Here is a 22,533-nt window from a genome sequence, read left to right on the forward strand (position 1 = left end):
CTCTCATTTTCAGTCCAGTTTAGTAGTTGGTTAAGCCACACACCGAACTATAAATCATTCAAACATACAGTACACATACATACATACAATACGTGAATGCGGACGGAACAGACGGGAAGGGAAATGAGGCTGCTGCTGAGGTTGGTGCATAAACAACCAGTTTTTAATTTATATTTTCAGACACTTTGCGGCCTGTCGCAGAAACACATCCATTCCCATTAAAAAAAAAAATGTAATCTACATCGTTTCATTTCATTTGAAGAAACTTTTTGTGTAGTACTGTAGATAGTATGTTGAAATAGAAATAGTTCATGGCTGGCTAACTAGTTTGTGAAGTAAGGCGTGAGGCTGCTGGCTTGTTAAAACAGTATTCTGTCAGCTTTCCATAGTAGCCTAAGGGTCTATTAGATTCATTTTATTTATTTTTTTGCATCAGTGTTCGAACTAACAAGGTGATGCAGGTAAAAATTTTCAGTGTGGCCACACGCTGCCAGGGGAGCGCTGAAGGCACAGAACTACTGTATAAAACTTGTTAGTTTTTAAAAAGCACATGGCCCCGTGTTGTGGGATAATGAGCAGTGTAAGTCCTGACTTGTGTAGCACTATTTATAAAGCTCGTTATTTGTGCTAGCAGTACTTACTGTACATACGGTACCTGCAAATATTATAACTATCTAATTCCTGCTCGTCTTCCATATAGTAAATTGCCTTCGTTATGAGCTAGCAAATATTTTAATGCTACACTAAGGTTATTAAACAGTATAAGCCCCCAATTTATTTAATTTTAATTTTTTTTTTTTTTTTTGCAAAAATGACCACACTTTAAATACAAACCACAGGATTACAGCACAAATTTATGGTTTTACTGATGAGTTTTTTAATAGGTGGGACTAAGACATGTGTATTACAATTCTTAAGCTCAGAATACAGGTTTAATTATGAAATTCAAACATCCTTGGTCCAGGGTTTCACCTTACCAGGGAAAGAGAAAGCTCACTTTCCGCACATAAGACACTGATCTTTGTAAGGACCTTTAATATTTTTCTGCCCCAGCTCCTCTTGAAATTTCTTAATGATTTTCAGCTCAAGTGTTGAGTTGCTTAGAGTCGTAAAGCAGTCCTGGTTCTCGGGGAAGTAGGCTGAGGGCGCACCTGCTACTGGACTTTTGGACTCTGTGGAGTAAAAATGAGGAAACATTTAAATTAAATGTTTGCAGCAATGCTACATTCAAGTGACTTTTCACGTTAATATAGGTGTGTGGGTGTGGGTGTATTTTAGTAAACAGTAATGTTTTTTTTGTGATAAAATTAAAATCTTCCTGTAAGTCTTATTAGTGTGTAAAATGTGTAATGATGAAAAGTCTAAAACTGTACTGATCGTAGAATAAAATCCAACAAATTCTTAATTCTGATTTGTCAAAACACAAGAGCATATTAAAGCACTTGTTCCATTTAAACACCTGGACTTGAATTACAGAGGATTACATGAGTGTGCAAATACATTAAACTAGCTGTAAGAAGCCTCTAGGTTTTAAGGTCTGGAAGGTTCACCCTTTAGGCACGATTGTTTTCCGCCGTCCCCGTCCACGTTTTTTTTTTTTTGTGTTGGGTATGTTTTGTATGTACATTTTCTTACACAGCAGGTGGCAGTATGCACCTATTTGTTTTATGAGCCGCCATTAAACACAAGATAAAAAGAGAATGAGAAAGTTTTGCACTATGCCTTAAAATTAATTTTTCGGCAAAAATGTGAAGAGCAACGCTTTTGCGTGCCTTCCTCCTTTTTAGCTACTGGCTGTGTGGGTTAGAGTATGAGATTTTTAGATTTTCTACACCGTAGTCTACTTCCGTTTCCAGGCATGCTTCCATATCTAATTTAATTAGAGCCCGGTTCGGGCACGGTTCCCCAGCGTGAAATGGTTGCGTTCACACTGATTAAAATACTGTAAACCAGATTTTGGGGTCAAGTGTTCTTGGAAACAATCCCGGGGTCCTATTGTAAAAACACCCTTTGGGATTCCTCAGTAACAAGACAAGCTGTGTATATTCATTATATTAATAAAACATATATATATATATATATATATATATATATATATATAACTTTATTTTTTAACTTGGTAAGTGAGGAAGGCCAAAATGTTTGGTAGCCATAACTTGAAAGATAAATTACTACTGCTTACAATAATAATAATATTATTAATAATAATAAAAATAAAGATGCATCAATACATTTTCATGTTGAATACTTGAAGAAACAATTTTGAGTTTGTCCTCCATGCAGGATTTAAATATCAGAGGGAAACAAACTTAAAGATAAAGGTAATGATCCAGTCTGTGCTGATTATTGTTTTCCTCTCTGTGATGAAAATCTTCTTCAGTTGACAATCAAGAAAGTTTTACTCACCGTCACAGATGGCCAGCCTGTTGCCGCCCACGTACTGAGAGGTCCAATGGTACATCGTGACATTGCTGCATTCCTCATACAGCCTTGAAATCCTCAAGAAGCTGAAGTCGTAGCCCTGGAGTGAAGAGTGCTCTGTGTTATTGATAAAGTTATTTTGTCTCATGCAAAATCGAATCAAACTTAAAAGCTTCTTTAATAGTGCAGATACAGGAGGTACCCAATTGGAATGGTTATTACCGTCGCTCTCGCCGGCGGGTAAAACCGACAGCGGCCTAAATAAATCAGCTGCATTTTCAAAGTCATTCGTAAAATGGCCGCAAGGTGGCGCAAAGTGACCTTTTTCACTCGTCGCATTTTTAAAATACAATTTAGTCATAAAAATGTTGTAGCGAAGAAATATAATAGTGATGGTAATTTCCACGAGTACTTTACACAACAAACATGAAAAATCTGCACCAAAGCTATTGATATGTACTGTACAGTAATGAGTAAAAAAAAAAAAAAAAACATTGGTTAAATGTTGTTTAGATCAAGTTCACTAGTTGACAATTTTATTTGTACAAAGTATAAACTGTTATATAGTGTATCTCTGTATCTGTTTATTGTTATTTAAGTTCTGGGTTATTTCAGGTACTTTAAACACATTGTTGGGTTGCTCATGTTGGGTCATATGAGATGTAGTGGGTCATTTACAAATGATCACCTGGTTGGTTTATTTTGACCCAACAACTGGTTTATTCATTATTCTTTTGTTTCTCCAAATGCAGGCTGCTAATATTACTGTTATTGTGTCACAGGTGTAGTTTTAAGAGTTGTTTAGGCGAGAATGCATGTGTATACAGCTCAAAACCTCCATCAGTTATTTAAGATAGGGTCTATTTAGAAAAAATGCCCCAGCGATTTCGGAGCTTCAGGAAATCTCCCGGACTCTTTGCACTTAGGGGCGAACCCGTTACACGGCCCAGGTGTACTCAACAATACTTAAAAACACGTTTTTTTGTTCTCGTTTTAATGTTATTTTGAAGTAAATGAAACAGTAATAGCTAAAATAGTAAAATGAGTATTTGAAATATTAACAAGAGGAATGTTTGATGTCATGTGGGCATTATAAGATTTGTATTGAAAACTACTAGCTAAATAGTGGCAGCTGGCACGCCTAAAAATAGACGCAGGTTAATTTTTTTATAGTCTAAATAAAATCCTCCTCTTTAATTTCCTACGTATAATCAGCGCTCAACTGCACGCAAAAAGTTTTTCAGAGCGCGGAGGAATTTTGTTGTACTAAATAATATTTGTGCAGTAGAATTAAGGAAGCTTATTCCTATTAATCCTGGGTTGTTGTTCTTTTAGTGTCACTGTGTGTGCTTTACGATGCCAGACAACATTCAAATGCAAGTTATTTACCCTCCCCAGGTGTGAATCAGCTGTTCTCACCTATACATTCATCCTGAGGTGAAATGCACCTCTCCACACTTTAAAAATATCTTGGATCTGAGGCTCTTCTGAAGACTTTCAGTGATCAAGGCCTCTTTTTAAATAAATTTTCGCGGTAAAAGCCAACAAACGCACAAACCCAAATCCTGCCGCTGAGTGCCACGACGGTAAAACCAACATTCCGATTGGGTATTCCGTTTTTCGCTCCCTGCGGTTTGGAATCACATATAACATGACTGAACACCCTGTCCAAGGTGTGTTCTTCGTAAAGTGTACTTTGCAGAACAACAACAACAACAACAGCAGTGTGTTGCATTTATCCATTCATTTAAATCAATAAACTGCTACAGAGAAAACCAAAACTTATTTCTTCTTGAAACAGAAACATTTTGAACTCCGGAAGTTGAAGGTTACTTTCAAATAAAATTCTCAATGTCAATTTTAAAACCTCCTCATATTTATGAAAGAAAAAGCCGATCTTAAACTACTGTATCCACCCACAGCAAACCAAAAATGCCGTCTGTTTGACGGTGCACTGGAGCCGTGTCGTCAGCGGTCAAAAACTGGAGGTGCGTTCCAAATGGCCTGAAGTATACCCTGCAAAGTACACTTCACGAAGAACACACCTTGGACAGAATGTTCAGTCATGTTAAATGTGATTCCAAACCGCAGGGAGCAAAAATGTTTAGTTCAAAGGGAAATGCAAACGGTGTATGAACCCACTAAACAACAGGTCTTCAGCAGAAAATTAAACGAAAAAGTCATTGCGTCTCGCTGGAAAAAATGGAGCACGAAAAAAGATTTATATATTTATTATCAGTATTCCACAATGACATCATAATAATCTAACATAATAATTAAAAATTTAATTAAATCAAGAAATCCTCAAATCTCGTAAAAAAATCTTTAAACAATTATTATCAATAATAATAATAATAATGAATCATTTGCTAACAAGTTATACAGGTTTTAATAGCATATGTGTTATAATGTTATCAGATTTTGTTTCAATAAATATAAAATATTTAATGTCCGTAGCATAAATTACACAGCAGCAGCGACAGGTATCCGAGGTGCTTACTGTTTATTACCATGGTAACACACGGAGGTAGTGATGTCAGTGCAGTCAGGGTTTTCCAAATGGTGGAGTTTTGTCGATGGAAAAATGTGTTCATCAAAGATGTGTTTATTTCACGATTTGTCCTCCACAAGAGGGCGCTTTTGTGCTTATTATTATTATTATTATTTTAGTTTATGTCTGTAGTGGTTGTAAAAATCAAGGGAGCTTGTTTTATACCTTATTGCACATTGGTTTACAGAAGCGATTCTCTCCAACAGACACACACACCACCCCTCCGTTACTCGGAGCTTCTGGAACTGGGCATTGTTTAGGAGAAGCATCCGTACATTCTACAGACAGAAAATAAATTGACATTGTGTTTGATTAGAAGGTGTGAACAAGTCTTACAGTTTCAGTTATTTACCATATTATTCACCTTTTTTTTTATATTTCTTAATAATATCCACCAGCCGGTTCAGGTTGTTGAATATTTCTGCAGTTTGGTTGGTTGTCCATTCATCAATGCGCGTTTTTAAACAATCACTTGGGATCTGGAAGCAGAAAACAAACAAACAAACAAACAAACAAAAAGAAACAGTTGTAGTTGGGAGTAAATATAATGTCTTTAAAACAAACTTATTCTGTAATTATTATAAAATAAATAAAAAAAAACAACTATGCAACCATCTTGATTTCACTAGGCAAATTTGTTTTCGATTGTGTGTGTTTAAAATGTTAATCCATATACAGCCACACTCTAAAGCCACACTCTTTAAAATTCCTCTGAATGGCAACGAGGAGATTTCAGATCTTTATATTTCTGTGCTAATGAAGTAGTATTTAGTACCTTCAGCTTCTCAGAGATCTGCTCAAAGGTCCATTGATAAGGAGAGCAGTTCGCGGTCTGTGCTTGAACATCAGCCAAGGAGAGCACTTAGATACACACACATGAACACACACACACGGACACGCAGAGTAACAATCAAGCAGTTGTCACAAAGCATTTAAAGCACCTTTGGGTTCAGGCCTGCTGGAACAAAACACTTGTTTTCCATTCCGTGAGAAGTGTTTTTGTGCTGCCCAGTCCTGTGTGCTCAGTGACATGCCTGTGTGTGTGTGTGTGTGTGTGTGTGCTTGCATTCTAAGAAATACAAAAACACATATAGCATTAAGTTTGAGACATACCTGTAAGCAGGGAAAGCAGCTTTATTGCTACAGCTGTCATGTTCGTGCGGTCGTGTTCCTCGTTCTCAATGGAATAAAAAGTTTGCTCTCTTTGCTTTTTGAAGGTTCATGCAGCACGGTGTTTACGGACTTTCCCAGATTGCGAAACGTCGATTGGAAAATTCGATTTTTCACCAGCGATAAAGGCTAATACCCCTACAGTGATTGCAGAAATATTCCCTAATTACAGTACACCTTGATATATTGCTCTTTTCCTGGATGTAATTTGTCCTCCCCTTGTCGACCCCCAAACACAGACACGTGCTTTCCTCTCCCAGCCCATGAAGGTTAAGTTAGTGCACCAGACTCGCTCAGACTCAGACTTCGTAACGGAGATGAATTTGAATTAGATCACGTAATCGCACGCAACGTGCGGATCTAAGTACGGAGGAAGCACGCTGCATTTTGGTGCGCGGAAATTTTGCTCGACTTGACAGAGTACGTCTGACAGCACACTGTGTGTGTGTGTGTGTGTGTGTTTATGCATGTGTAGGTGGATGAAGCTCTTGTCTGACTTGGCACAGTCTGGCAGTGGCAGGTGGGGAGGATTTGAATTTATTGGCAGAATTTCTTGTTCTTTTTTTTCCCTCTCATTCTTTCTTCCTTTCTTTTTTCCTGAAAGATATACAGCTCTCTTCTTTTTTGACAAAAATGTCATCTAATCAAAATAGTATCTCTTCCACCATAATATATGATTAACTGACAATAATTTCGACGTTACACGGGGTTGTGAAACCTAAATTATTCATATTGCTGTAACATTTTACAAATAGCACACATTAGCACACATTAGCAGTTTGGTCATTTAAACACAATGTGTGCGTTCCACAGGTCCACAAGGACAGTGTCGTTTGTTTAAGGTTGTTCCTGTTATACACGATTGTGTACTTTATCAGTATGCATTTGTCTGATCACCAATTTGTCTGAGAGACGTGGACTAAATGTCATTCTTTCTTACGTGCAGCAAGAACAAACTGAGTTTGGCTGCAGATTTATTATGAAAGATAAAAATAAAATATTCATTAGCAAGCACCCCAAAAAGCCCTGATTTCCAAATTGATGGCATAAAAGTTGTTTGTTCATCAGGAACCCAAACTGACAAAGCTAAAAGGTGGCAATCACGATAATAAAATACAGCAGTACCGCAGCATACAAACGCTCCACCTCGCGAATTTAAACCGGGGTAAGGACGATACATTTGTGAGAAATTTGTCTCAGCATATGAGACATATGCTGAGTACGAGCGACCAAACCAGCCGAAACGAATGCCGGTCAAGTTACACGTATGTCTGCGAGCCGTTCAAAACTTGTCAGAGGTGAGTTTTTGTGCAAGATTTAGTTAAGACACAGCACTATGGGTCCGGGGAATGTTTGCAAGGACGGGGGCAAGAAGAAAAGGAAGCCGCTTGTAGTTTCATTTTTAAAACGGACGATGCCAAGTGAGGTTAAATGTCTATTTATTTCATATTTTTACTTAATTGAGATGTCTTTGTGATTATAGTTGAAAATGTGATGAAAATGAGATGAAAATGTGATTATAGTTTTGGAAATTGATGATATTGGTAGTATTTTTTGGGTGTCTGGAGCGGATTATCTACATTTACATTATTTCCTATTGGACAAGGTTTTTTTTTACAGTATGAAATTTCGCCTTAAGAACTCGCCTACAAAATGGATAAAATTCATATGCAGAGATACCGCTGCAATATACATTGAGTTATTTATTTATCTAAATGTATTAATGCATTATAAGGGATGTGAATGAGTATGGTTATAATAAACATCATAATGTGGTACCTCGGCATACAAACATCATGAAAAACTAAGCAAAAATATATAAAAATAAGAATAAATATAGTTGGAAGCAACAATGACTGGCCCAAGCACCCCGGCCATGCCACCCCGACCATGCCACCCCGAAAGCCATTGCTGCCCGGGGGCACAGCACAACTTGCACATATCACCCACTATATAGGGCTGAAGTCAGTTTAGGTGTGAGAGAGTGATGTGAGTGTGTGTGTATATGTGTGATATATGAGTATGTGTCTGTGTGAGAGTGTTAACATTTGTAATGTGTGTGTATTTTTGTGTGTATATGTGTGGTGTGTGTGGGTGTGTGTGGGTGCATGCGTATGCGTGTGTTAACATTTGTGATGTGTACGTGTGCACAATAGGCCGCACGTGCTGGAAAAAAGCATCACACTATGATGATACTCGATGTGATGTCACTGAACCGGCCTCCTGTTGAGTTGAGCCCAGGAGTTGTTCGGCTCAATGAGCTCTAAACAGGTACCGAGTTTCATGCGCCTACATGAAAGTGTGAATGAGCCATGCGGAAAAATCTTGTGTGGGGGCCCCTGAGGGCCAATTTTCATTAGTTTTTGAGCATGTTAAGACCCCCAAAAGGTTGGAAAATAATCCTTAGGAAAACAAGAGGGTCCTGTGCACCCTATAGTGCTTGGGCCCTAATAATTGGCCAGTGTTTCAGCTGTGGCATCATCTCTAACTTGCTTGTAAACATACTGTCCAAGCATCTTTATTTCCTCTTGGTATGTTTAAGAAGGAAGGACGGAAATAAAGGTAAAAATGAAATAAGAAGCTAGCATAGGAGATTTAAAGAAGGCTAGAAAGCAAGGATGTGGGCAAGAGGGAATAAGGAAGAAACAAAATCATGGAGTAATCATAAAGGAAGGAGAAAAGAAGGAAAGCGGATGGTTGGAAGAATAGAAGAGATAAATGAAGAAAGGAAAGAAGAAGGGAAGTTATTAAAGAAAGTAATTAAACAAGAAATGAGGAAAGATGAAATATATAAAGTAAGAAATAAAGAAGGAAAGGGGAAGGAGAAATAAAAGGGAGGAAAAGGAATTGAAGAGAAGGATTGAGGAAGGAAAGAATGAAGTAACCAAAAAAAGGCAAGAAAAAAGAAGGTCAGGAAAGAAAAAACTGTTAAGAAGCGAGGAAGCACAAACAAGGGAAAAATATGTAAAGAAAAGAAGCAAATGGTATAAAAAACAAGGAAGAGAAGATGGGAGGAGGAAATAAGGAATTAAACAGGAAAAGAAGAAAGGAAAGAAGAAATAATGAGGCAAGGAATGAAGTATGTCAAGGGAGGAAGAAAGAATAAAACGAAGGACACAAAATTAAAGGAGGAAGATAAAGATAAGAGAATAAAAGAAGATAAAAATAAAAAAGAAGCAATAGGTGAGTGGATGATTATTTATTTACTACATTCTATTCGATGATGTTAACATTAGCTAAAAAAAAGAAGCTAAAAGCCTCTTAAGTTAAAATCGTTCCAGCTGAGCAGTTTGTTCGAAGCTTGTTTTCATATTTCACTTCTTTCTTTTAGTATCTGTCATTTTCAGAATTTATACCTTCTTTTCGTTTATATTCATTATATTTAGCTGTAATGCTGCACAAACAAGCAGCACAAAATACCTCGCCTGAATGAGTACCAGCTTGTGATCCAATAAATATTCACACTGCTTCACTACCTAGACATTACTGTTCCAAATGATGCCTCTGAGGAGAGTTTACTCCAATAGATGAAATGCTCAGAATGAGTTCGCCCCTTGAGTTGGAAGATTAACTGTAGCTGCAAGCAGCGTTCGCGAGGGTCGAGCACCGTACGGACGTACGACTGTGGCTCGGAATGGCTTCACCGGTAAGAGACGGTATTACCTCTTGGGTTGTTATAGTAACGTGGTTTTTGTACATGAAGGATTTAAAGACCTATTTTCAGATCCTGGAAACATAAAGATTTAGAATTCACTACAAAACGTATGTGTCAGGTTCAGATATCTCCTTTTTATTTCCTATCACATTTTTCCCCTCTATCTTATCTCTGTGTTAGTGTCTAACATTTCCATACTGAATGTACAGAGAATGTCTGGATGTGAAGGATGGAAAGCAGAAAGTATCAAAGATAGGAATAAAGAAAGCAAGTAAAAAAGAGGAGATAAGGAAGAAAAATAAGGATCAAAGGAACAAAGAACACAAAGATAAAGAAAAGGAATAACAATAAGCACAGACGTTGGAATGAAAAATGATGAAAAGAAATAGAAACAAAGGCAGGAAATTATGGGGAAAGGATGGAAATAAAAGACAAAAGCAAAAAAGAGAAATAAAGAAGGATTAGAGAAGATAAAGACAGAAAAAAAACTAAAGGAAGGAGGAAAAATGAAATGAAGTACGAAACATGGAAAAAGAATAAAAAAAATAGAAGATAGACAAAAAAGGGTGAAAGGAATGAAATAAGAAAAAAAAAGAAACCAGAAGGAAAGAATGAAAGGTGGAAAATACTGGAAAGACATTTTGGGCAGCTCCAGTATAAGAAAAAAAAAGGAAAGAAGGAATGAACGTAAGATGTAAAAAAAGGAATTCTGCATCCACAATTAAATTATTGTTAAAATTGAGTCAAGGGTTGGTAGAACATTTGCAGTTCCTTGTTAGTGGTACTAGTAGTGGTAGCACTGTGGCCTTACACCTCCAGGGTTGAGAGTTTGAGTCCCACTTTTGGTCTGTGTGTGTGGAGTTTAGATGTTCTCTCCGAGCATGGTGGGTTCTCTCTGCATACTCATGTTTCCACCCACAGTATAAAGAAACGCAGATTTGACTAATTGGCGTTTCCAAATTGCAAATCGAGAGTGTGTGCTTCTGCCCTTCAATGGACTGGCACTCCATCCAGGTTGTTCCACGCCTCGTGCCCTGAGTCTCCTCTGTCTTATCTCTGTGTTGGTGTCTAACATTTTCATACTGAATATAAAGAAAATGTCTGGATGTGCATTTTTATTTCTTTTAAATGTGTTAGGCATTATTTCTAACCAATACTTGCCCTTCTCATTAGACTTTATGTGGCACTCATCAAGGTTAACACACTGAAAAAAATCCTGATGCATTCTGTTCTTGTTACATTTCGACATGCCAACGAAGCATTACAGCGAAGCACAAGAGACCAATTAAAAGACTGAATTGGATAACGGGGCAGGTAAGAGCTCTTGCTACAGCTTGTAATTCTGCAAGATACTTTATACAATTTGACACAGAAGGAAAAGTTCCCTCAGCATGGCTTCTGACTGACAGTCACAGTTGATTTGGCGCTGATTTGAAGTGTGCGCATTTTAAAGTGCAAATTTTCTAACAACACTTGAAATGTTTTCTGATGTTGTGTGAACTTTCCCGTGCCTCTATCCCCTCCATACTTCTCTCTTTGTTCTATGTCGCATATCAATAAAATAACCCCCTCGTTGCACTTCCTCATTCCTTATAAGGTAATACCTCCTATAGCTCGTGTCCCGATGAATATTCATGCAAATGGCTCGCTGGAACCCTTTTGTTTAAACGGAAAATGCTAATCTGCCTTCTATCATCCGTCTGTCTGTCTCTGGGTATCCATATGACTTACATGTTAATGACTTTTGTTCCTTTGATGTACAGAACGTTCACATGGGGCACCTGGCCAAAACCTCACTAAGCTGAAAACTTCACTAAAGAGAACTTCAGACACGTCATGTGTGCGTGTGTGTTTGTCCCTCTCTCACAGGTCAGGGTTGGCCGGTAAGTGTGTCAAGGCATGGTGGATGCATCAATAATAATTTTCCACTAAAGAATATTTCATTTTAAACTTAACACTAGCAAAAAAAGACTTGTTAACTAACCAGACCTTTTGATGATTTGTGTATCTTATACATTTTGCACCTTGATGTTTTTTTTTTTTTTCCCATTTGCAACAGGAAGTGTTTTTGAAAGAAAGTTTTTATTTATTTTTTTTTGTCATGTAGAAGGGCTTGGTTAAATTTCCACACCAGGCAGTCAAAACTGTTGAGGGGGAATGAACACACACACACACACACACACACACACACACACACACACACACACACACACACACACTAGCCACATGAAATTGCACAATAACCACTCAGGTCGTCCGTGTTTGATTTTTACCTATTTTTACAGTGGACAGTGTGTTCGAGAAAGCATTTAAATGGAAACAAGTTGAAAGGAAAGAAGCAAAAAGAAAAGGACGAATGGAAGGAAGTGTAAAGGGCAAAGCGAAGAGCATATACTGTCTCATAATTTACCAGGGAGGAAATAAAGAAACAACAGCTGCATGTCTTAAAATAAAAAAAGAATAGGAGAACAATGAAAACAAAAGAAAAAGAAAGAAAGAAAGGGAGAAAACATATGGGTATTCAAAAGGATGGAAAGCAGAAAGTACCAAAGAAAGAAAGAAGAACAGAGGTAGGGATGGAAAGTGACAATAAAAAGAAAAAGAAACAAAGGCAGAGAAGAAAGAAGAAAGAAAAAAGAAAAAATAAAGAAGGATGGGAGAAGATAAAGAGAGAAGAAACAATAGGAAGGGGGATCGAATTTAAAAGAAAGGATGGAAAGTGGGAAAGGTGGGCGAAGGATGGAAAAATTAAAGATGGAAAAAAGGATGGTTGGAAGGAATGAATTGAGAAGAAAAAAGAAACCAGAAGGAAAAAATTAAAGATGGGGGAAAAGGGTGAAAAGACAAAGATCAAGGATAGAAGGAAGGAAGAGGAAATAAAAGCAGACATTTTGGGGGCATTTCAATATAAAGAAGAAAAGGAAGGATGGATCAATGGATGGATGGATGGATGAGTGAAAAGTAAAAAAGGAATTCTGCATCCGCAATTATGTTATGATTAAAATTTACTTCGGGTAATAAATACCGGGTTTATTAGGGCTGGTGTTAAATTCGCAACAATTTTTTTTTTTTTTTCCTGTTAGTCGTAGCACTGTGGCCCCACTTGAGGGTTTGAGTCCCACCTTTGGTCTGTGTGCATGAAGTTTGCATGTTCTCTGCATGATGGGTTTTCCAGTTACCTCCAACAGTCCAAAGACATGCAGATAAGGCTAATTGTTGTTTTCAAATTGCCCATAGTGTGAGTGTGCATGTGCTTGTGCCCCTCAATGGACTGGGACCCCATCCAGGGTGTACACCGCCTAGTGCCCCGAGTCTCCTGGGATAGGCTCCAGGCCTCCCGCGATCCTGTACAGGGTAAGTGGTATTGAGAATGAGTGAGAGCTACAGTGTGTCCTGCAGCAGGTGAGTGAGTGCTAGCAAGTGTGTAGCAGCTTTTCCATTAAACATTACGTTATTAATAAAGATTTTTGGTGGTGAAAGTAATAAAATGTTTTTGGAGGAAAATCAAACAGTATTTACTGGGGTACTTTGAAATATTACTACTTAGATTACCACTCTGTGTATTTGTGTTGTTCTGCAATGATTGCTTGCTTCAGATAGTCATGAAAGCAGTGATACTATACTGTAGTGCAGGAGAGTTTTAAGTGAGTTTATGTGTACTCCAGATTCAATATGATGCCTAAAGCCACCGCTTTATACGAAAGCTGAAAAGATCTGTGTGCAAAATCATTTTAAAAAGTATCCCAGTCCATCTTGCGGAAATGTAATTAGATCTGGTTGAACGAGAGAGAGAGAGAGAGAGAGAGAGAAAGTGGATCAATGCTTAATGTTTGGCCAGACGGGAAGAGAGAAAGTCATGCTTTCTTGTGTCTATGTTCCTTTGCTCTGAACATTTCTGGACTAAAAACAAACATGCTGGGTGATACAACACACAAAGTATCTATACTAATGATACCGCGAGCATCTTTTGTAGATTAATAGTTAAAAGTAGTGGGAGAGCACAAATAGGAAATAAAAGTCCAGCCCTCAAGTGTGTCATTTTTTTTAAAAGCAACTTTTAAAGATCAAGACCATTTGGAAGACAGAAAACGTTCTTATAATAAAAGGTAGGTCTTCTGGTCGGTGCCATATTTCTGCACAATGTTAAGGGTTGCCACTTAGCGTTTCCCAGCAATGTTTAATAACACATATGTATGTTTGAACTCACACTCCAGAATATGTGAGAGAAGGGTGTCGGGTATGAGATGATGAACGCATTGGTGTTGATGGTGCATATGATTAGGAGGTAAAAGAGCTAGACACACTAAAGCACTAAAGCCTGCACCGGTTAGTTCAGGATTAATCGGGGTGTAAACCCCATAAAACCTCGGCCCTGATTTATTTGATTTATTGTAAAATAAATCATGGAAGTCACATATTAATTACAAAGATTAATATACAAGTTGTTCAGGCAGCATTTTTTCCCTTTAAACCACGCTCGACTTCCAATATAGTGCCTTTTCGATAATTAATTTGTTTCACATGACAGATGATTCCCCACCATGTAAACATGCAAGACTAAATTTTCTACCTGTTTGGCAACAGTTTCTTTCTGTGTTTCTCCGTGATCTATTAGCTGCCGACAAATACACGCTGAGAAAAGCCCCGGACTGTATAGCCTTCTACTATATAAGGCTAGTCAAGCACAAAAGCAGTGATAATGCAACAAATTCTCATAAATTACAACTCCCCACCCTTCCCAACCCACACGCACTGCATCCTGTCTCTAATGGGCATATGAGTTATAGGTTTAATTCCAATCTTTACACTGCTATAAATGAAGCCATTTGAATAAACCACAACGGCTCATAAAAGTGCCAGGCAGGATGGAGAGAATCCTGTTAAAATCTCTTCCCTATTAGATTCTGTCTTCTCTTTACAGCCTAAGATGGAAGTGCCTGAGTGATCCAATGTGACAGAAAGAGCATTATACACACTGCTCTGTGTGTGTGTGTGTGTGTGTTTCCCCCATTCCATGAAATGAACCTGCAAAAAAACTAATACCCTTTTTTCCCCCCTCTTCAGACTTCTTTTTTAATACCTTGATGAGGTCGAGTTTCGCCTGAAGTCCTCCATGATTATTTCATGAATCAACCCCCCACAAATTGACCGAATTTAGTAATGAAAACTCTCTGCATGGAAGGTGCATTCTTATTAGTTTTACTGTTTTCCAAAGTCTTTTACATTTCTTTTTCTACTTTATACCACGCCAGTTCTTTATTAGTTAATCTTCTTGGGATTTTTTTGCTTCTTCTTCGTTTGATTACTATTATGACCCATAGAATAATGACAGAGTGTACAAAACAGTGAAATTCACACAGCACCTCAAATGTTTTGGAACTTGCATAAAATTTATATCTGTAACTGAACTACTATTTACATTGTAAGATCTTTGACTAAGATACAAGGCCAGGTTTTAGGAGAAAAGGGGAACGGAACTGAGGAGGGAGGGAGGAAAAAAGGGGAAGGAATGAAGTAAGGGGTTGCATGTGCAGGTCCTGGCAGTGCCCCGCTGGCAGAGGGGCACTTGGCTGGCGAACGTGGGCAGTGATGGAGTGACAAAGTGCGTTGACGTTGGCAGCGATCACATTGACCAGGATCTCTCACATGCGATGACCAATCTCCCAGTGTTTACTTTAATTGGTTTTAAGTTTCTGGAGCATGTGACACTGCTCCGCCTTTGAAGTTTCTGGAGTACATGGTGCCAGTCCACCCATATGCCGCTCTCTAGGATCTCTCTCTTGGATGATATAAATGGTTGACGCAGGACTGGGAGTGAATGATTACCCTTGTGCAGGTAGGCAGCAGCAAAATGAGACAGAGACTTGGAGGGCAATGTGCATACAATTTTGGAACCACTCTGGCAGAATACCTGCTGGGGTACTCCAGAGTGTGGTGCCAAGAGGTTTCCTGCCAATACCCTCCTTGAGGTCTAGCATGGAGATAAACCAGGTCATCCATATACACTTCACCAGGTCATGTTAAGCAGCTGTTAAACTTTGATACCTGTTTTAGGTGGCAGAAATCATTATATAGGCAGAGACTCAAATCAGGACTGGGCAGCACAATGATGGGGCGGGACCAGGGGCTGGTCCATCATACTAACTTGCAATTTTAGCTACTTAGCCCTTTTTGTGTTCTGTCTAGTGGATCAGACCTGATGTGAAACAAATTTCCCTAGTTCCTGCTGCTGAGATGGTTGGTGTAAGGACATCCCTCATTCTGACCATGATGGTTTCTATGGGAACTATAGGTAGAATGGCATAGGCCGACATGGACAGAATAGATTCAATCCATTTATTTAAGAGATTTACCTGATATAGTTGAAATTCTTTCCTCTTACTAGGCGTGGTTATAACAGATTTCTCTTGGTTAAACTCTTGGGGCTGATTCAACCAGTTAAAAAGTCTGATTTGGGCCAGCAATTGGACGATTGGGCCAAACTAGTTGATACGCTACTGCATCTGCCTTACATACACAATGAACGTCTAGAAGACCCTGGAGGGTCAACAGCAGTTCGAACTGGTTGAAGCCAGTCGAGGCATGGGGTATTACCTTTAAGATGTAAGGGGAAGCTGGTCTTAGTTATGGCACTCCTTGTCAACCACCTTCCGAAGCACAGGTTTTAGTGTTTGGGTGAAGGGCTGGCATTCTCGGTTAATTATTAGGTTTTGCTTACATGGAACATTCACCATGTAAGTCCCTGTATATGATGTTACTATATAAACTGTTATATCTAAGATACATACAGTACCAAAAGTTTGGATATAATTTGTAACTTTTAATCTCATTTGTAATATATTTCAGTATATAATTCTACATTCTAGAACAATACTGGAAATTTAAAAACTATAAAATTACACTGTATTACTGTTTGTACTTAAGCCACAAAAACAATAACAGTAAGTTGTCAATGTTAGACATAAAGATCAGCTGTTCTTGACACTATTGTCAAGTGGATTTGCAAAACCCATCAGGGACCATGATGAAACTGGCTCTTATGGAAAGACCAAAACTTACCTCTGCTGTATGAATTTATTAATGCTATTACAGCTAAATATAATGTCAGAGCCGTGAGTATAAAAAAATTAGTCATAAACTTCCTATTTAAGAATATATCTGTACTCCTGTTTGATGGCGCATAGTGAACCAGTGTTTTTTAACACATACTCTACGTAAAAAAGACATAATATAAGTGAATACACAGAATACGTTAGATGAGTAAAAGGAAAAAAAAAAACAATTATTATAATAGAGATTAACCTTTTATGACAATGGTTTATGCTGTTACATAATAAAATAGAGCTAAAACCAATTTAACCACTACAATGTGACCGGATTCTTGATGGCCTGGCATGTATGACTCATCTGCAATGAAAAATGAAGAAAAAAAAATCAATTCTTTTCCCAAATCTCCCAGTTGAGGTTTTGCACAAGAACTATTACAGAATTGCTCATAAAAGCCATTGAATGTCACCAATCACCAGCAGTTAATCTTCACCCAAATGAGAAAGAGAAAGAAAAGGGTGCTTTAAACTAATGCTTTAAACGATGACTTAAAATGATGTATGATCTTCTGATATGGTCTTGGGCTTTTCTGCACTATTATACTGACCTCTGCACCATTTATTGATCTGTTTATTATAGCAGCATGCTCCCTATTCCAAAAAAAAAAAATGGCTTGTTAGAACCATATATTCTTTCCCAGGATCAATGCAGCAGTTTACAGATTGTATCAGGCCCTGGCTATTATCACAATCAAGCCCTCCATCAGAAGGGAAAAAGTGTGACATGAATACATGTGAAGGGGCAGAATTGTCAGTATACAGCAGACAGCGGGGATATGAAAAGACGTTTTGTCCTTATTTAGCCATTGTCAATACTTTTTTAATGTTCCAACCCCCATACAACCTGAATCTGTAGTGAAATGGACAGTCAGTGGAATTGAATATATTAAACTGCATTGTGTAGGAGTTTTCAGGGTCTGTCTACATAACCCTTAAAAAAAATCACAGAAAATGCTTTTTGGTGTGCAAAGTTTGAGTTTGTTTGCCTGACTCGATGCCGCGGAACATGTGTGTGGTCAAGCAGAAAAGTGCAAGGCTCAAAGGAATGAAAGGAAAAACAAATGAGCAGACTTGTGTAAGACTTTTGGAGATGCAGTGAGAGAAGTATAAAGACAGATGTTGAAACAGGAGGACATGCTGCGAGTGTCATGGCATGGAAACAAAACATTTCGAAATCTGTGGTGGGAAAACTGTGAGAAGAAATGGCGCGTTATCATTTTTACTTCTGCCATCTAAATGCAATTTCTCGCAAGAGTTGTGGATAACATTTGAAAACAAAAAAAAAGGTCTCGACCTCTCTTAGGACCATCTGTGAGCCGTTAAAATAATTTCCCGAGGATTTCTGGACCCCTGACCCTCGCAGTCCGTTCGGCACACGCAGATGACCTTCCCGTTCTGGGTTTCCATAATAGGATAAAGTTTTCTGTTCGAATCCAACAGATCAGCTGAATTTGACCTTTACTGACTACAGAAATTGTCAAAATTTTCATACAAACTCTTGGAAGGCCTGCTTAGTGTGACTCTGTACTTGCTGTTCTCCGTTTGCATTTAGAGATTGATCAGAATGCTACTTCTTGTCTGGTCAATAACCTAAATTGCCCGTTGTGATTCGGGTCACATCACGTGCTTCTTTTTGCGGCAGTAATCAAATGTAATCTTGGTGCAATTGCGAGCATCCTAGGACATTTTCTACTTATCCTGGTTCAAAACTCTACAACTGCATACAAACTTAAGGCACTTAAGATGCTGGGGTGCAGCAAGCAAAGTCTATTTTTTAGCAAAATTCAAATAGCTTTCAGCCCTCCCTGGTGGGAGCTGTAAGTGGGAGCATGATCTGATATGTGGAGCTGGCTGTTGGGTTGAAATTAGGCATTTTTTAAACTAGCTTATGGTGGCACGGTAGCGTAGTGGTTAGCACCATGGTCTCGCCCATCCACGATCGAGAGTTCGATTCCCACCACAGTTTGCATGTTTTGTCTGGGTTTTGTCAGGGTATCCAGCATCTTCCCACAGTCCAAAGACATGCAGTGTAGGCAAAGTTCAAATGTGTGTGGCTCTAGGCTTCCCGCGAACCTGTACAGGATAAACCGTATAGAGAACGGGAGCGAGGAAATGGCTTATAGTTCATCCTGCGATACCTTAACAGAACAAGCTGTGTTTCGCAATCACAGACCAGTAGTTTTATAGCTAAGGGGAAGCCTTTACAATTTAAGTTATAACTTAAATATACTATAATATAGGATATAATAAAAATACAGGATATAATTAAAATTTCACTATTTGATGTCACTGTTAACATTTTAGTAATGTGTAATAATTAATAACACAAATGTGGTGTCTATTTACATTCATGCAAGGATAACGCATACAGTAGGTTCTGCTGCTCGTCTTCAACCTTCATTTTTAGAGATCGACCCGTGCTCATAATGCAAGGTCTCACTTCTTCACTGTATTGACTTCTCAGCAGTGGATCGCTTCTCCTCCATCTGTTACCAATCTTTCAAAAAAAAAGTTCTGCCTCTAAAAGAAATATTAAGGAAAGCATTTATATTTTTTCAACTGACTCACTCTCATTTACATCAAATCAGTGTCAGCCTGGTGTTGATGGACTCCATTAATGGTTGTAGGGTAATTTCAGCTCCAAAAGACACTTGTACATGGTCAAGTACCTGGTGGAAAAATTTAAGTCAACTACTACCTGTAAAATATTTTGCTGATGGATGCTCCCGTCTGTGAATAGGCCATTTTTTTATTTTTTTCCCTACTCAACTAGATATTTCATGAAGTGTCATAAATCTTATTTTCAAATGTATTCAGGGGACTTATTTCACACAGAACTTTTCAGGAGCTTATCTACTCTGAAATCCTTTCACGTGAGTGCTAATAAAAAAAATCTTTTATTTGTTTTGCTTTTGTGATGCTCGAAGGGCTGAATTCTAAGCCGTTATGTGTACTTAGTGAAGCAAAGTTGTTTCTTTAGTCCACACTTTTATCCCCAGAGTTCTTTCAGTCAGTTTAAACGTGGAGGTGTCTCAGAGAGGTTTACTCAAGGGGAATCTGGCAACCTCAGAAGCGTGAACTATACGCCTGAGATTTTAACTAAGCATTAGTAAACCATTTTAGACACAATATATTGTAAATTCCCCTTTTATAATAAGCACACAAGCTTATCAGCTATCCCTTAATATCTCAGACCATTTGTATCTGTATCTAGCATTATCATACCTCGTATTTCTCTGAGAATTAATATCTTGTGGAATTGTCTCTCTAGACCATTTTGTCACTTACTGTATTACTGTATACTGTAGTGTTTTTGTAAACTTAGACAGACAAAAGGCAGATGACATTACAGTAGCAAGCCAAATGCTCCGTAACCGGAGCTGGCAGCTGACTGAGCTTCAATATTACACAACATCCTGTAATCAGATACAGATACAAATGGTCTGAGATATTATGGGATACCTGATCACAACTTACTATATATGAGGGTGGCCCGTCATCAGTGCTGTTTGGCCCAAATGTAGTCATGTGACACCGTTAAAACCAAAAATATGCTACCTTTAAGCATATTCAACTATTAGACTTTTTTTTCATTTGGGAATTTACATTGATACTCACAGATGACCTTTCCTGGCAAAGCATTAATGATGGGCCAACCTCTTATAAACCGTAAGTCGCTGTGTTCTGTTACAGTTATTATTGCTAAATAATAATTAAGAACTAATAGTTTATTAATGGTTGTTTCCCCTTAATGGACCTCTTGATAATTACGTACTGTAGCAGTTACCATGTGACTAATCAGGATGTTAGTGTTTTCCATGATGGGCAGTTATAAAATAGTGATGGGAAGTTTGAATCATTTTAGTGACTCGGTTCTTTAAATCTCATTCATTAAAATGAACAAATCTTTTTTTGAGTCATAAAGTTCATTTCGTTCTTTTAACCAGAAATAAAATAAAATTTAGCATTTTCAATAAAATTGAAAATTTTACAACACGTCTATATACACAAATTTTGGCTATAGTCCCAGTAATGAAAATATTACAATGCAGCTAAGGACATATTATAATAAACAGAATGAGTATCTCACCTCTCGTATCCTCCAATCTGAGTCGTTCATTCTTTTAAATCTATTGCACCGCATAGCGTCTATGGCAGTCACGTGACAAAAGAACAAACGACTCAGGACCAAAAAGACTCAAAGGTAACTACTCATTTCTGTTTCTTGTATAACACACACGCAGGTTTTGCGATGCTTTGCGCATGCGCGCCCAGTAGAAAATGAACTAATCACTCTCCAAGACGACTCGTTCATCTGAGTCACGTTAAAGATTTGTTAAAAAAAACCGAATAGTTCATAAATGACTCATCACTATTCTGAACAGTAAATCAGAAACCATCTGTGTTCATCCTTGGCCTTTGGTAGCTTCGTTGGTACGTTTATTGATTTTATTTATCTATATTTTATAGTGTTTGATTATTTGTTGGATTTGTAATTCTTACATATATTTGCTTATACTAGTTGCATTTTCACATGGAATCATATTGTGATGTCATTTGCTTATTATTACATACCTGTTAAATTGATATTGGGGGATATGGCATTCATTAAAAAATGTACTACTTAATACTTATATTATTTATTGTTTTCTTTCTTTATCCATGTTAAATCCCTTTTATTCTATCCTCGTTAAAAGTTGGAAAGAGACATACCGTGTCTGTCATTTTAATAAGGGTTGAGTTTAGCTCGCTGTCAAAATATACAGAGGACATACCTGTATATAGAGGACAGAACACGCTGTCTGTTCATTGCCAGGAACATTCCATGTGTATATATTGACCTAATTATATACTAAAGTTGTGATTTTTAAGCAGTTTTTCTGTCGTGTCTTTTTTCAGATCATTTCAATATTTAAATGATTAACTTTTTTACTTTTAATTACTTTATAAACAATTCTGTTGTTTACATGGCACCAGCGCAGAGCTAATCAGGAAACAAACTGCATGCATAGTATTGGTAACATTGGTAATCTGTAGCTCCTTTAAGTAATAAAGGCTGTACAGGTAAGAGTAACCACTCACTTATCGTCTATACTGTACCACTTTATCCTGTATACAGGGTCGCGGGGAGCCTGGAGCCTATCCCAGGAGACTTAGGGCATGAGGCGGGGTACACTCTGGACAGGGTGCCAATCTATCGGCAGGCACACACACAGAAACACAATCACACACTACGGGGATTTGGGAATGCCAATTAAGCTAATTTACAGAAAACCCACTGTGGCGACAGTGCTAACCACTAAGCCGTGCCGCCTTGCTAGTAACCAGAATAGATCAAATCACAGGACTGCTTAGGCCCTTACCATTACCTACCCAACTGTATTATGTAAATTTACATCTCTGTGGATAAAAAATGGCTATGAAGTGTGTCATTAGAGTGGCTTGTGGCTCAGAAAGTCCTCAATTGACTAAACATGGTGGGAAAAAATAACAATGTTAATGAAAAGCGGGAAGAGTTTTTACGACATCGAGCTGCTTCCATTCAAGCATTCTGGATGTGCTTTAGCTTGGAGCAGGGATTTAAGAGGCTAGCTCCGGCAAAGTCAGAGCCAGTTAGAAATCCTTGAAGA

The 22,533-nt window shown here is 38.0% G+C and overlaps 1 protein-coding gene across 1 annotated transcript; it reads right to left on the minus strand.

Annotated features, from left to right (window-relative positions):
• Nucleotides 1–853: 853 nt before the first annotated feature.
• si:ch1073-126c3.2 (uncharacterized protein LOC555816 homolog) lies at nt 854–6,394 on the minus strand. Its single transcript, XM_053502891.1, has 6 exons — nt 6,086–6,394; nt 5,748–5,833; nt 5,337–5,451; nt 5,138–5,250; nt 2,407–2,521; nt 854–1,172 (listed from the first exon to the last, which is right to left on the minus strand). Exons 1-6 carry the CDS (start codon nt 6,123–6,125, stop codon nt 994–996), a joined length of 648 nt encoding a protein of 215 aa, XP_053358866.1. The 5' UTR covers nt 6,126–6,394; the 3' UTR covers nt 854–993.
• Between the last annotated feature and the right edge of the window lie 16,139 nt (nt 6,395–22,533).

This window comes from Clarias gariepinus, chromosome 8, assembly GCF_024256425.1.
Source record: "Clarias gariepinus isolate MV-2021 ecotype Netherlands chromosome 8, CGAR_prim_01v2, whole genome shotgun sequence".
NCBI lineage: Eukaryota > Metazoa > Chordata > Actinopteri > Siluriformes > Clariidae > Clarias > Clarias gariepinus.

Bases quoted from the DNA above. Each gene is read 5' to 3' on its own strand.
- si:ch1073-126c3.2 (XM_053502891.1), bottom strand. From the start codon at position 6,125: ATGACAGCTGTAGCAATAAAGCTGCTTTCCCTGCTTACAG. The intron at 5,452-5,747 runs GTACTAAATACT...TTCTGCTTCCAG, and splicing joins AGATCTCTGAGAAGCTGAAG to ATCCCAAGTGATTGTTTAAA. The intron at 1,173-2,406 runs GTGAGTAAAACT...TTTACTCCACAG, and splicing joins CAGGCTGGCCATCTGTGACG to AGTCCAAAAGTCCAGTAGCA.